Source organism: Microchirus variegatus (genome assembly GCF_963457635.1).
Source record: "Microchirus variegatus genome assembly, chromosome: 11".
In the NCBI taxonomy this organism is placed as follows: domain Eukaryota; kingdom Metazoa; phylum Chordata; class Actinopteri; order Pleuronectiformes; family Soleidae; genus Microchirus; species Microchirus variegatus.
Window position 1 is genome coordinate 13,572,230 of NC_139812.1, and position 15,889 is coordinate 13,588,118.

Here is a 15,889-nt window from a genome sequence, read left to right on the forward strand (position 1 = left end):
CAAGGAGCCATTCCACGTGACCTGAAAGGTGCGTTCTGTCAGGTATGATGTGAACCAGGTTAGGGCAGAGCCGGTAACGCCAAGTTTGGCCAGAGTGCAGAGGAGGATTTGGTGGTTGACTGTGTCAAACGCAGAGGATGAGGACCGAAGAGAGGGACGAGGCTCTGGCCGCCCGGAGCGACTCAGTCACTGTGAGGAGGGCCGCCTCAGTGGAGTGAGCCGTCCTGAAGCCTGACTGATTAGGGTCAAGGAGGTCGTTTTGTGAAAGGTAAGAAGACAGTTGGTTGAAGACAAAACGTTCCAGGGTTTTTGAGAGGAATACATTTACATATGTTTATGTATTTATGTGTGTATATATATATACACATACATATTTCTATATATATACATACACGTGTGTATATGTGTGTATATATGTATGTCTGTATATATATATATATATAGTTGCAGTCTATATTTAAGACACTTGCATGCAGTGTCTTTGCGTACATTTTAAATCTAATGGGTGCATTTTACTCAAGAAAACTTGTATTGTGCTTTATGTAATCAAGAAACACACCAAAAAAGGAAGAAGAATAAATAGGATACTTTAATATACAATACAATCTCAGGACACTGGAAATCAGTGACAACAGTCAGTTGGTAAAGAGGAGAGAGACATGACCACAAACATTCAGATGAGATGGTGCTAATGTTAGAAAATGTGCTTCAACAGTGCAAATCAAATGCTTTAAGACCTCTAGTCACATGATAATATGTCACGGTGTGGGGTCGACCATAGACAACAAATTAGGAGGTGGTTACAAAAGCACTTGATGTAAAAATAAAAGGTTAAAGGGACGGGAGGGGGGGAAATCTCACCCAGCAAATACAGGATTACATCTAACTATGTCAGCTTTTGCATATAAAAACCAGACACCAGCACTGTGACACTGAGGTCTCTGTCAGGAATGTTGAAGATCACCGTTCTTTACTTTTTCTTTTCATATATATAGCTTGATACAGCCAGGACAGAATAATATGTATCTGCTTTGAGAACTGCTCCAGTGTTTGCAATCCTGAAGGAAAGTTTAAAAACAAAACAAAAAAATAACACCTCTTACCCTCTTAATTATAACTTTGCATTGCATCTGTCACCTTAAAGCTTTGGCAGCACCACACACTATCAGCAGGTTCAATAACTATATAATCTAGCACCCACAAAGCAGCCAAGGCTACAGTCTCACCTAACACAATTATAGTCAGATATAATATACACTTATTCCACATCTTATCTGCTGGTGTGCATGATGAATGCAGAAAAGAGGCAAATGTTACACAAGATACAAATGTTGACCATTTATCTTAGGATATTTCAGCTCAAAGCAAAAAAAAATATTTATGATAAACACTTACAAATGCAACAGCGGGACGAGGTGGTCATTTAGAATTATGAATTCTTCTCAGAGGGACTAGCAGATTTCCACCAGATGACAATCTGAGGCAAAACCTCACTTTTAGAAGAAAAACATGAATAATATAACAATGTTTACAGTTTCTTACTACATAAATATAACTAGGGCTCGGCAGCAAACGATCCTAAGCAGCAGTGATGTTTCAACACACATGCAGCATCATCTCTTAAACCTGCACGTCTAAGGAGAATGCATGCGCCAGCAGATGAAATATCCCAAGATAAAGCCGAATGACGTACAATAACCCTGAACATGATCTCTTTTTTTATACAGTACACCAAATGTAACATGAAAGAATGGACTTAAAAAGGTAGATTTTGACATAAATACCTGATATACTTAATCCCACTTCAAGTCCCTGTTAAGGCAAATATAATTGCAGTCTGGGGGAGTGCATAAAGCGTCAGTGTTTTATATAAGTGGGTGCAGCTGCATCTATACCTACAAAATGCTACTCTCCCATCCATTTTCAAACATGCAACGTCAATATACAACGCTGGCTTAGGACTCGGTTCAAACGAACCATCATCAAGTTGTCGTTTTCATAATAGTTCTTTCAATACACACATCTATCAAAACTCCAACGAGCAGTTATCAATTTACTTGTGATTATCGCCGACAGTACTGGGTGTTCCTTTCAAAATATAATGCTCCTCAAACCTCTTAACATATTAGGTTGCCACCCTACTATACACAAAAAAGCTCAAGGGACGGCTCTACTCAGGGAACAGTTAAAAACATACAATACTCACTGTACATATCAACAACCATGATACTCCTAAGGTCTTTGTGTATTTCTATAACGCTATAGCTTGTTATGTTCCACTTGACAACATTGAATTACATAGGATAACTACGTACAGTATGTCGTCTGGCTAGTTTCTGACAGCTATACAAAGTCAACATAGAACTATCCTTTGGGAATCACAAAAGATATTTGGTCAGATTCTACAGCAGTAACATTAACAAACTGAAGGTTGTTGTTTTTTTTCTATATCACAAATGCCAACAGGTGACTGCCAGTACTAAGCAGAGTCAGAGTTGTTCAACATGCAGCTGATTCTTTACCCTGCCATGTTCACATTAGTCGTTTTACATTAACCTCACATGCGAGCATTGTGGGTAACGAGTCATCAGATCGAGGACGGCGACATGTTGTACATGCACAAAAAAGTACATGTGTAGAAAAAAGTTTAAGAGTTTAAAAGGTCTTAAAAACCTCAACTCTGTGTCTATTATTGGTATAATTAAGGTTATCAATCCTAAGGGCAGCATCTTATTAGGACAGGAAAATAAATCAATTGTAACTGCATACAGTTTTCAATGACACATGGGAATTTTCACACATTTCCCAAATAATTCCCAACATTTGACGTACCTATGCCATCTTTGTACTCCGCTTTGGTACTGGTACTCACATTTAGATCATGTGTAGGGTAGCATGAAGGGGCGAGAGGGAGTGTTTTCTTGAGAGTAAGATAATTCCTTTATTTTTTTAAATGTATTTGTCCGAGCTTGGGACCAGCACAAGGAGGCTGGCGTCAATTTAGTGTCCAATTAACAATGAGTAATGGGGATTGGATAACTTCCTTAGTGAGACCTGGCAGAGACACAAACTGGCAACCCTTCAGCCACCTGGCTATGGGCTGCAGATGGGGATTCATTATACATTTGAAAGTTCTGAACAACAGCCATCATTGCGGGCCAGTTTAGATAAAGGGTAAATTTGACAGTGCATTTCTTGGCTGAGTAGCGACTCGATGTGCACGCTTTTGCTACTGCTACCATACAGGAAGTTTCAACATGTTGTACGGCTACAAGGACTAGATCTGAATGATCCTGGTCTGGCACTGTGTAAACATTGCCTTCAGCTCACTCTCTTGGACCTCGGTGACAGTGTCTGGTTCGGGGCTCTTCTGGACCTTTGCCACAGCAAAGTTGATCCCTTGGGTGAGTCCTGCCTGGGTGAGGCTGGCCACCTGGACCATGGAGCTCTTGATCTTGGCAAAAGGGGAGACCACTCGACTGCTGTTGCTGTCTGCAGGTGACGGGCCGAGGCTGCCCTCCATCTGTGAACCGAGACTCCTCTGAGAACCTCCTGAGACTGCAGAGCTGGGCCTCTGTACAGGGAGGAGATTGGAGTTGGAGGTAGCAGACTCAACATCAAGCTGAGAAGGCCTGGGGAGCTGGGGCTTTTCCTCCTGATTCTGTAGTTCTGTGTTTAGCTGCTTGTCTGAGTTTGCTGGGGTCCTGTTCTGTACAGGCACAACAGGGTTGACTGGAGGTACAGAGGCTGGTGGATGCTCTCCAAACACCTCAACAGGTTTGGTCTGTGCATCTTGGACAAACTGGTGGCAGTAGGCATCAATGGGAGTACCAAAGTCGATCAGAATGGCTTCTTCGGCCACCGAGGCAGCACCTGGAGACTTGTCGTCGCTGACTACAGAGGAGCTCTCCTGCACATCGTCACAGGCAGTGACGTGGATGATGGAGGGGATGTTAAGCTCCACGCTACCAATGGACGTTGATCGACTGCCCAGTCGAGGGTTTGATGCTACAATGCCACAGCTGGGCAGCACATAGTCCACATTTTCTAAAGAACCAGAACAAGGGTGATCTGGGTCAGAATTATAGGAATCCGAGTCATCTGACATTTCAGAGTGCTCGTCACCAATGTCTTTCAGGGATCCTGCGCCAGGATTATCTGATGTTTCCAAACTGCTGTCCGACTTCCACAGGTTGACATGCATAGTTGGTTTCAGGAAATTGACTTTTACGTCAGGCTTGGAGAAGTTGCCCAGCTTACCGAGCGGCTTGAAGGGGCCAATGTTTACGTTCGTCTTGGTCTGTTTAACTTTCTGATTGAGAGAGGAGAATTTGTTGAGGAGGAAACTTTTGCCTTGTGCCAAGCCAGAGCTTCCTTGAACCTGATCAGAGGGTTTGTTCTGGATCCCCATTATATCCTCGTGAGGTCTACTCTGTCGCCTGGAACACAAACACCAAACAAACACAAACAAGGTGAGAAACAGTTCATGAAACAGACCGATCTTCCTTACATTAAAAGCTCCAGTTTGTAACATTTAGTTTATTGGCTGAAATTGAATACACTGTGTATAATCGCTTTAAAGCTCCAGTGCGGGACTTCTTTTGCCCACTCAGTAATTCTGGGTAATTACAAAAACACTGCCGGCCTATCTATGTGACAAATGTCTCTGTGATCCCACAACCCTCCCTCTCCTCCTCTGCCCAGTTGCAATAAGCTTTATCCTGTCAAACTGCTGAACATCCAGTTTCTTTTTTTAGCAACAGAATCAGTTTGCAGCCATCACGCTTTACTAGTGTCTATGTAGCAGCTGTGCTTCCGCCGTGCCTACGTCAGTCATGACATCACACAAATCACTTCCTGTGCACAGTGTGAGAACGTCGGCAGGCAACACAAGAACACAACACTACTATACTTACAAACCCAGACAAAGTCACATGGCCACCGTAGTTAATTTGCTGCTATCTTTAGTCTCACCATTAGATGTCACTAATTCTTACACACTGGACCTTAAAATCATACGAGAAAGACAGATGAATGCTATTTATTTTAATGACGAGCTACTCACCTCTCAAGCCTCTTTTCAACCACAAGCAGGTCCAACCCCGTGGCCTGTTTAGTTATGCGAAGCATCTCTGCTATGCACTGCAACGTGTCTGAAATATGTCACAATTTAAGTCTCAACAATTGCAGTGATGCAAGAATGTTCCTTTCATCGGGCTTAGAGAAACAAGTATAAGATGTCGTACCTTTTCCATCATCCTCTGGATTTCGTGTTGCTGCTCTCAGAGTGTGAAAGTATCCACTTGCCTCTTCGTTCTTGTAATGCAAACGCATACAACAGAACTTTGGCTTCCCAAACAGAGTCGGCTCTGGACCTGCAAAACAAAACACCATTTCTAACAATGCACTTTCGTTGCATGAATCATAATTAACAGGCATGTTGCTGAAAGGTTACTGAGAAACTGTTAAGCACACTTTTGGGAAGTGCCGAGTGAGTCAGTTGAGTAAACGTAAAAGACTCCTCACTTCTCCTTTGAGTCTGACTTCTTACCAATTTCAATCTTTTCCAATCCCTCTAAATTGAGGCGCTGGTATTGGTTGACTTTATCTGCTTCTTCGTCATAGCTGCAAGAAAATAAATGCTAGTGTAAAAGAATTCACGAGAGTGATGACTGAAGAGATACTTTGGCAACTATAAAGTCAGACTTACTAAGCAATGTAGTATGCTGTGTCAGACAGAAGCAGCAGGACATCCACATCTTTGTTAGTTGCATCAATAAGGCTGGTGGGAGGCACAAGAACAGTAAAATGAAAAAGATCTAAAGGAACATTTTGTCTAATTACTAACAAAGTTGCTCAGTTGATAGTTGTAAGTAAACCCTGTGGAATTATCAGCATTTATGTACAGATCTTTCTCCTACTATTTTATCTAGTAACACAACATGGAGGACTAACCTCATGTCACAATTAATGAGGGCCCAACCACCATGGAACTTCTCGTCGTCTGGCAGCAAAAGCTGCATGTACGTCTGGAGCAGGAGGCTGACCTGCTCCTGGGCTCCTCTTTGGCTCTCTTTCTCCTTCTCCTCATGCTCCTTCTCTTTACTGAAGATGGAGTAGAGGTCCTCAGTGACAGGCAGGCCCATCATTAGGTCTGCAGGGAAAGGTCAAGGATTTGGGGAGTCATAGGAATGATTATAGGACAACCTTATATATGTATATATAGCCATTATATTCGTTTTTTTTCCATACCAATAACTGCTTGTCTGTAAGCATCCCTAAAACGATTCAGATAGTAGCGGTTGGCCGAGTTCACACCATCCTTCATCACACCAGCCAGTTTCCGTTCCCCTGTCCGAGTGAAATCTCCCTGAAACAGATTAGCATGCGTCTGTTACATTTTCACTTATTAACAGTCACAGTCTAATATCAGTCTATTTCTGAAAAGTTCAGTTCACTCATGTGTTGACTTTCCTGAAATACTATATAATCCGACTCACAGAGTCTGCGCTACAGAAGCTTTAATGATCTACTAAACAATCGATTGGGTCACAACAAGATGACACACTCGGCTGTGTTTTAAACAAAAGCTGATTTAAATGTGGGACAGTGACGATACCTTGAGTGCTGCCGTTCCAGCATACTGTCTGCTGATGGTGTCTCCATTATTGGCCCACATGATCTGATAAATCCTGTAGCACTTGAGAGGCAGAGGCTGCTCGGGGGGCATCACACCCAGTTTCTTCAGCTGCATGAAGAAGTAACATGTTTAATGTGTGAGCTGTACACTTGTGTCTCTCTTAATTTACAGTGAGAAAGGTCAGCGCTATTAGGACTCAAATGAAATAAAGTAAGAATATTTGTTGTGACGTTGATATTTCTAAACACAATTCATTTGTCAAAGATGACTTTGTTTAAAAACACTCTCTCTTCTTTACATTTGGAACATTGGGACTTAATCGCCAAAAACACAATTTTACAAGAAGTAGTTAATTATGACAAGGCAGAGCAATAGTGAAATGTCTCTTCTTCTCTTTTCCAGGGTCTATTCACTCACCTGTTGTTCCATCACTGCACGAGCAATAGCGGCCTGAACCACATTGGTCCTGTCGAGACAGTCCATACAGTTGACTCTGAAGATTCCGTCCTGTTTGCAGATGACTCCTGCTTGGTCCACCCTGAGAGAGGAACACACTAAGGTAATTTCTGTCTAAAACTATCGTTTATATTATTATCATTAGCATTTTTCTTGAAAAAAACTAGAAAAAAAAATGGGGACAAAACACTAACCAGGCCCATTTCATGTCAGTGATGAGGTCAGAAATTGCATCAGTCAGTGTTTGCACGTTCTCAAACCTCATACCTCGGCTAGGAAAAAGGATGCAAGAACCATTAAAAAGGAAATAAATGCATTGTGGTATGAAATAGTTTTTTTTGCGAGTACTTTCACAAAGGAGTTTCACTTCTGAGTGAAGTATTTGTCTTACCAGTGTTCATGGAAGTCAAAAGAAACATATGTGAGGTTTGGATTGTTGTAAAGCAGGACTTGCTTTAGATACGAGTCGCCAATTAGCTTTTCTCGTCCACCTTGATCCACTAAGTTAATGATGACCTGAAGAAGACAAAGTCATTAAGCCAAGTGGATAACACACACACACACACACACACACACACACACACACACTGAGGGCATTTGACCCATTTCAACACATGCTACATATCAGAGGACAGACAATAGACAAATGAACAAGCACTTTTAATGGCACCTTGCAGTAGACAAACAAATGAACATTACTACTGTATGGGGCTGCAACAATTAATCAATTATTAATCTGTTACTGAATTAATTGCCAAGTGTTTTTATAATCGATTAATTCGAGTGTTTTTTGAGTAGTCTTTCGGCTTCTTAAATGTGAATATTTTCTGTTTGTGTTGCTCCATACACCATAAATCATTAAAACTGAATAATTACGGTAGACATTTTATATAAGCAACTAATCTACTGTTAATCTACAAGTATGATTCAATACATTTGCAAATTAATAGATCAGCTAAGTGATATTGCGTGTAGTCAAAGATTACGATGAATGGACTAATTAACAAGCAAACAAGATTATTTTACCAGGATGATCTTCTCTACTAGTTACTACATGAAGAACATGGCAGTCTACACATGGTAGTTCTCAATTATTCTGACACCGGTGGTAGTCAATTTAAAATAACAATAACTCAAGACAGATGCATGAAAAAATATACCCAAGCATATTACTGTGTGACTCACCTGTTTCTTGTACAGATTAAGCTGTTCTTCAAAGTGAGCAGCAAAGTAAGACATGGTCTCCTTCTCTCCTGAATGCCAAGTAAAAAAAAGAATACAAATAGGTTCAATGGCAGGATAACTTTATTTGACCGATATGTAAGTAATAGGAATGTTCCATAAAACCTTAAGAGTCTGTTAAGTACAACTAAAAACATGTGAATGTACACAGCCTATTGTACTCAAACACAGCCTGTGAAACACTCTGTTAAGGCTGTATATAGAGAGATCGGGAGATAATGCAGCTGCACTGACCTTTCTCTAAGCGCGGCCGGGGATTGTACCGATATCCTGCCTGACTCCAGAAGACAGGCACAGAGCCACGAGTCTGCACAAAAGACAGAGTGTGACTGTGCACATGGATCAGCTGCTCTGTCTCCACATAGTTAGCCACATGGCCGTCTGTATCCACTCCTCTACGTTTGTACCGCATCCCTTTGGGGAAGGAGAAAATATCAACAACCGGGTTATTTATATCACAGATGGAGACATAATTGTCTTCCGAGTATTACAAGTCACATTTGTATATAGGACAGGAATCAATCCTAATCATAGAAAATTGCCCACAAATCTAAACTGAATTACAGCTCAAGCCTCACTATCTTCTAGGCCAAGATGTTCTACCTGGACGATGACGGCTACGTCTGGAGATCAGAGCCACAGTGAAGCGAGGATGAATGTCATCAACACAGGTAACCTCCTGGGGCGGGGTCTCGGGACTGCTCCTCTCCTCATCTGATGTGTCATTATAGTTCACCACCAGTTCCTCCACTTGCACAAACCCCTGGATAACTGGTATCACCCAGTGGTCAACCTCTGGGACCTGGAGCAGTCCGAAGTTAAAAAGAAAAACAGCAGAACAAGGAGATTCAAATTCTGTTTCCCAAGCTGATAAGAAAAGCGCTCTACATCCAACCAACTAAAGCTGATAATCTTCAGTAAGTGAAAGTATTTTCATATGCAGCTGACAATCTGAACATCTAACTGTCACATAATAGTCAGCATTTGTCAAATTATCAGTCTGGCCTTTTATTTGAATGTTAAAACAGATAAACAACAATAAAGTAGTCTGTATTTCTGTGTGGAAAACGCAATTACCTGAAGGTCAATAAGGTCCTGGATCATGTATTTATTCCAGAAGAAACGATCATCCACCTTTAAGAGAGATGAAAATAGTACAGCAGTCAGATGTGAAGCTGTTTCGCAATCTATATGTGAATGTAAAAAAGCACACAATAACAAATATTATGTATAAGTATATTTACAAACCTGTTTCCATAGGGGTAAACTGGTCTTTTCCGAGTCTCCTTGACGCTGCACGCTATTAGTCAGGTCATAGGTCAAGCTATAGTAAAAGGAGTCTGAGTCTATGAATATCTTGTACAGCTCATCCAGCAGTCGCCTCTCCAACCGCTCCTTCTCTTTGTTTTCTTTGACCTGAAAAGCAGTGGATGGATGAGTTGAAAAAGTGAAGCAAAAGCTTTTAAAATACAAAAAAACAGTGTGTGATTTTAAACATGAAAGAAAACATTTCATCATGGGCACAACAAATACCTTTTTCTTGATGGGCACAGCCACATTAGATTTGATCTGACTGAAAGTTTTCATTAAAAACTTTGACTCATCTGGAGACTGGGCCAGTTTCTCTGCTTTGTCGATTCCAAAGTGATGCTTCTTGCACAGCTGAAAAGAAAATTTTGTATTACACCAATGCAAATACACATATTATCAACATGATTATGATCATTTAACTATTCTCTAATTATGTAATAGTTATATTTGGCATCACCTTAGGGTGGCACACTACTAGTGGGTAGTACTGCCCAGTAAACACTCATGGGTACACTGGTCTACAGGAGTTCTAGACACAAAGGAGGCTGACTGATCACTCTGCAGTACAAGGACAGTATATAACAGGATGGGATCCAAGTCTATTTTAGAACAACCATCCTCTGTAACTACTCACTTGAAAATATTCTGTCCCACCATCCATGATGCCTTCCTGAAACACCGACAACTTAGCCAACAGTGAACTTCTATAAGAGCTATAATAGCAGTTTTGTGCCTGCATTTCATTTTCACTCTAATTGTGATTCAGCTCTTAATTAAAAACAGCTACATCTCTTTCTGTATCTCAATCATCTTCAGAATGAATCATAAAAAAAAACATGTCAGGTATGATGATCGTCAAGCCGAGTGAGTACATGAATTAAAACACAACTCCTTAATGTTGTTTCTCATCTACAGAGTAAATGTGTGCACACCTCCAGCTCAAGCTCCTGGGGCTCTTCGTCCGACAGAGGAATGACAGCTATCTTGGTGATCTTGTAGACTTTGTGGTTGCCTGGTAAATGGCCCACCAGAGCTTTCTGTCGGATTAATACAAGACCGAGAGGAAGATCTGCCAAGATGAGAAAGAAGAAGGGGGAGCTGAATCATGGGTGCAGAATTCCTCACATTCTGAAAGGTGCGAACAAAGCAGCTGCACACACACCATTATATATTTTTTTCCCTTTACATAAGGCCACATAAGACATCTAGTAAAAATACATTTAAACCATGTTAATACATCTGAATAGCAAAAGTTTTGTTCAGTTACTTATAGGGGGTTAATATTTTAAACATCCTCCCCTGGGGACTACAAAAGCATACAAAACCAGACCATCAGCCCACTCCTGTTCATAAATACACTAGTATGCAAATGTTTGTTTTCACAAGTTTCTGTGTGATGGAAAAAAAGCATACAAAAGAGAGGCTGATTTGGTAAGTCAAGTGTCCAATGTGTCCCTTTTCTTTCGCCATTCTTCACTTACCTGTGTGAAGCTGTATCTTTCCAATGAGTCCTTCCACCAAACCCAGACACACTGGATTCCATGCCAACAGCAGGTCTGTGGCTGAAATACAAATATGCAGGTGAAACATATCAGATCAGCAAAATAAAACATGCAGACATCCAGATAAGCAAAGGATAAATTATTTCATAATTTGTAAATATGGGACCATGTAGTTTATTCTGCTAATTTATTTACAATACACACTTTCTGTCAGAAACAGCAAAAATATTCACCCTAAAAAGCTTCACCTATGCGTTAAACCCAACAGAAAGTACTTCATGACAGTCATGGTTAGGTGGTTTCCTTTTTGCCACTCAATATGTTTTCAATTCCAAGTAAAAGACCTCAAACACAAAGCCTTGGTCTAGAACTTGTAGTCTGTAAAACTCATACAACCATCACAACCCATAGCAGGAGTCAGTACTGACTCAGAATGAGTAACTGGGAGGGAAACTGTAATGCTTTAGAGAGCGATTCAAAATCAGGGAAAACTGGAAAATGAGGGTGTGGCTATGGCTGGAGAACAGCATCTGTGTGGACAATGCCAATGTTTCTTCCTGTTCCACTAGCCAAGGAAATTCATGTACAAGGTAACGTGAAAGACGGTGACTGTTGACGGCCCACACCAGGAGGGTCTCACAGGAAAAAAACAAAGTCATACCACAACTTGACTCAGAATAAGTAATATGGAATACGTCCCTGTGTGCTTAAGGAAGTAGCGGAAACCCAGTGAGGAGTGGAAACCCTCTTTCCAATTAAATAATGGAACAGTGGTGCAACTAAAAACCTGTTCAGGATGGCTGCACAGCCATACAACATCAAGTGACACACAGGATAACACGCACAGCCTTTTGCAGTGTCCAATGAAAGTTTCCTTTTGGTTTAGCAGTTCTTTCACTTCATGTGGAGATGTTTTACAGCTATTTTATTAATTAGGGAAGCGTAACAGTTTCTTTGTCACAACTTTGAGCAGCAGAGGTACTTAACTAATGAAATCCTGCCAAAATCTAATGCCAAGGAGTGCTTTACAAACCTCAGGAGCACAAACATGCTGTTTTGGACGTGTATTTATTGTACCTGAATGCTGTAAAATGAATGCTGTCAGCTTTTGATGACTAACTAACCCTAACCCTTTTGCAGTGAGCAAGACAGCATTTTCATGCCAGCCCCTGTGAAATATTAACAAATTCATAATTATCCAGATTATAAAGATCGACCACGATCAACCCACTGTGGCTGATTTCTTCGTATAATGTCCCGTCACTAATTGCAGTCATACAATAACTGACTGTATAACGAGATTGTCATAGTGACGATTTTATGATATTTACCCTGCCACAGGGCTTGAACTGAGCAATCTTTAAATTTAACAACTGATAATCACTAGTCTCTTATATTTGTTGGTATGTTCATAATGACAGTAAACAGAATATCTGGTATATAGACCAACAAAAAAACAATTTAGTCATTTTGAGGTTTGGGAAACACGGATTCATATTTTAAAACAATTTCTGCTTAAAAATACCGAGGTCTTTTAGGTTTCGTTTTCTGACGTAACTGGCAACCCATGGTTACTCAGCAGCTGAGACTCTACTGACTGCAATGATTGGTAGACGGCGGTAGGTGGCGCCACATGCAAAAACATGATTTCAAAACATAAACATGATTTGCAGTCTGCAAAATATTTTTATGCAAATATTTTGACTATACTGTTGTTGATGGTGAGTTCAGTTTGTTATAGGAACATTATTCCTGAGTCTCTTTGACATATTAGGAGGATTTTATGGCCAGTTGCTTTAGATTTATCACATAATGCACCTTTAAGGTCGAGAAATCTAATTGATTTCAGAAAATAAATAAATAGATTAGTAAAATAAAAGCCAAACCAAAATATGTGTTAAAATATCAGATTAATTACAATTCTTGATCTATACACATCTTATTCTACAGACTGAAGAGATCATCTTTGTTTCAGCACAAATATCACACAGTAATTAAACTTAAACGTGTTTTTGATTGTAAATGAGAATAATGATGTCAAAATTGCCATTCCCTCTGATACTGTGAACAGTGAGTGTCATGTACAGCCTTGGTGTTGAGACCGGAAGAGTCAAATGTTTATCTCAGTGAGTAACGTTAGAAGTTTGAGTGTTTGGGTGTTGGCACTGCTGGAATGAAAGATAGCACGATGATTCCAAGACACAGGAACGAACCAAGTAATTACTGTCTCGTTGTTACGGGAAAAAAAAGCTGTTTTGATAAAAGCAGCTGGCTCATTCAAAGCGCTCAGATTATCATGGTGACTTTCTTAATGTTACACCGGTGAACGAGTGTCAGTGGCGGGTCTGAGGTGTTTTTAAACGCATATGGTTTTAGTGACGACACCAAGAGCAAAACGATGTTTGACAAAGGCGAAGATAAGACAGTCGACACGTATGTGTGTGCTGTACTTCCACTGAAATGACGATACGTGTTATAGCTACGCTGGAGAAAGCTGTCGTGTTAAACATACATACCCGGTCTGACCGTCATGGTCCCATCTTTTCGACTGCACCACAGAGCCCGATCCCCGCTCTGGAGAATGTAGTCGTCCTTGGCCTGGAACAGCTCCATTGTAGTCCCTTTGCGTGACAGTGAAACAAACAAACGCGTATCTGGCTTGGCACAGCCAGGTGTGGGTTAATGTCTACGTCCACGTCTTGACGGTTAGCTGTAGCTACACACGGCTGTGCCTCTTTCCACCCTACGGGCTGCTGAGCTGCGGTAGCTAGCTACCTAGCGAGCAGCTAGTAGCAGCAGCTAATTGCGTGTCGGATTTGTTTACTCCACATCTACGCATGATGGTAATTGAATTTCCTTTCTAATGGAGAGACATCCCTTCATCCCTACACGCATACCGGACACAGTGAAGGCAAACACACATGGATGAGGGAGAAAGTGTCCCACACAGCAGCTGTTCAGTGTGCGTGTGTGTGTGTGTGTGTCATAACCGACAGGCAGTTTCCTGCTCCAAACAATAACACGTGATATATGACTGTCATCAAAACACAGGTACACTAAACATATCTTCATTTACTATATGATGTTAATATGCATATGTAACTCAATTAATAATTGATATTTTGTTTGTGAAAATTCACAACTTGTGATAATCTGGAGAGTGAATCTTTAACAGTGGCGTACACAAACGTTTGGAAGTGCAGGGGCGAAAAGTTAGAAGGGCACCACTAATGAAACAATCCATTTATTTTTTTAATTAAAATGTTGCTTTAGAGGCCAGAAATTAATTGCAGCCAGTCCGTAGAGCACTTCCACATGTTTTTACCACTCTAGATGATACTTTAGTGTACATAATTATGTCAAACTCGGGGCCGGGGGCCCATTTTATGTGGCCCATGATTGGTTAATTGGTCTTAAAAATCTGTGTTAAAATAGGTCTATGCTGCTTTAAGGCGTGCGTTGAACATAAACTACATTTCCCACAATGCATGGTGATTGTGTTTCCCGCAAACTGATGGCATCACCATCATCACGGAGCAGGTTACATCTATAATTACATTATATTTGGTTACATTTAGTTACATTTATTCTGTATGACAGTTACATCTGGCCCTTTGAGTGTAACCATTATGCTGATGTGGCCCTCGGAGAAGATGAGTTTGACATCCCTGCTTTAGTGTGTGTCTTGTGACTCACGAGAACACTTTAGCGTGCAGTGTTTTTGTCCATTAGGGCATAAGGCCCCAACCCCCAAAAATGATATTAATTAATTTAAATATAAGCCCCTAAAAACATTTAGAATGACACCGTGAATGTGGTGGAAACTTACTTAACAATCTCCCTAGGGGATTACTTTTGGTTCAGGGATGTGATTGAGTTAGGAAGGAATGAATGTTTGTATTTATTCTTTCTGCGCTTTCTTGAAGGCAGGAGCTGGTATTCCTCAAACAGGACATGAGAGGGGTCTGCAGAGATATTTTTGGCCACTGACTACAATGAGTTCAATGTACTTAAGTGTCCTCTCCAGTCTTATATCCCTCCCAAATGAATAGAGCGCCTTTGGGATAAAGTAGAACAGGGAGGGGACTGGCTTCATAGATGATCATGTTAATATGGACCAAATCTACAGGTCCTCTTGTTCAGGTTGTATCAATAAATATTGAATTACTGCTCTGATGTTTTGCATTTAAAAAATACACTCACACACTCACTCTGAACAAACCTGCTTCAGGATGTTTGTTTAGCAAGCACATTAAATCCCTTTAAACGTTACCTTTATTGTTGTTCTTGGTGTTTTATGGCCATTGTCTCCCATTAACGTTGCATTACTGCCTCTTTCTTTTATTTTCTGTTTACCTGACAAAACTGTAATCCTGTAATGTCTGCATCATGGCTTTGATCTTTTGGACTCTATTCTCTGTTAGTTGAGAATTTCTAACACCGCTTATTATTATATATATATTATTCTATGATGATTAACAGCTGTTTTGTTTTCCTGTATTCTTTATTGTATCACGCATTCACTGTCTCCTTTGAAAATTCAGTGTGCTGAGTGAGGGTTTTTGTTTTTTGTCTAATGTGACCTTGATGTAAAAAATATGTGGGTGTGCAATGGTGAAAACTTTCATGATTACACTGAACTTTAGAAAATAATCATGTTGTTTTTTTTTTTTTTACTATTTTCTGACATAAAAAAGAGAAGATAGATTATATCATGAAAATACTGTTTTGCAGCCAA

General features: G+C 40.4%; 1 protein-coding gene across 1 annotated transcript; it reads right to left on the minus strand.

Moving 5' to 3' along the window:
- Positions 1-3,277: 3,277 nt before the first annotated feature.
- On the minus strand, positions 3,278-13,764 carry inpp5f (inositol polyphosphate-5-phosphatase F; the record flags this gene model as incomplete). Its single annotated transcript, XM_083897328.1, has 20 exons — positions 3,278-4,439; positions 5,066-5,153; positions 5,247-5,375; positions 5,552-5,625; positions 5,711-5,782; positions 5,956-6,154; positions 6,253-6,370; positions 6,620-6,748; positions 7,058-7,178; positions 7,291-7,368; positions 7,488-7,612; positions 8,282-8,349; positions 8,573-8,752; positions 8,942-9,140; positions 9,416-9,472; positions 9,587-9,754; positions 9,872-10,000; positions 10,582-10,718; positions 11,131-11,211; positions 13,668-13,764. The coding sequence occupies 20 exons, from the start codon at positions 13,762-13,764 to the stop codon at positions 3,278-3,280; spliced, it is 3,411 nt and encodes a 1,136-aa protein (XP_083753454.1).
- Positions 13,765-15,889: the final 2,125 nt, after the last annotated feature.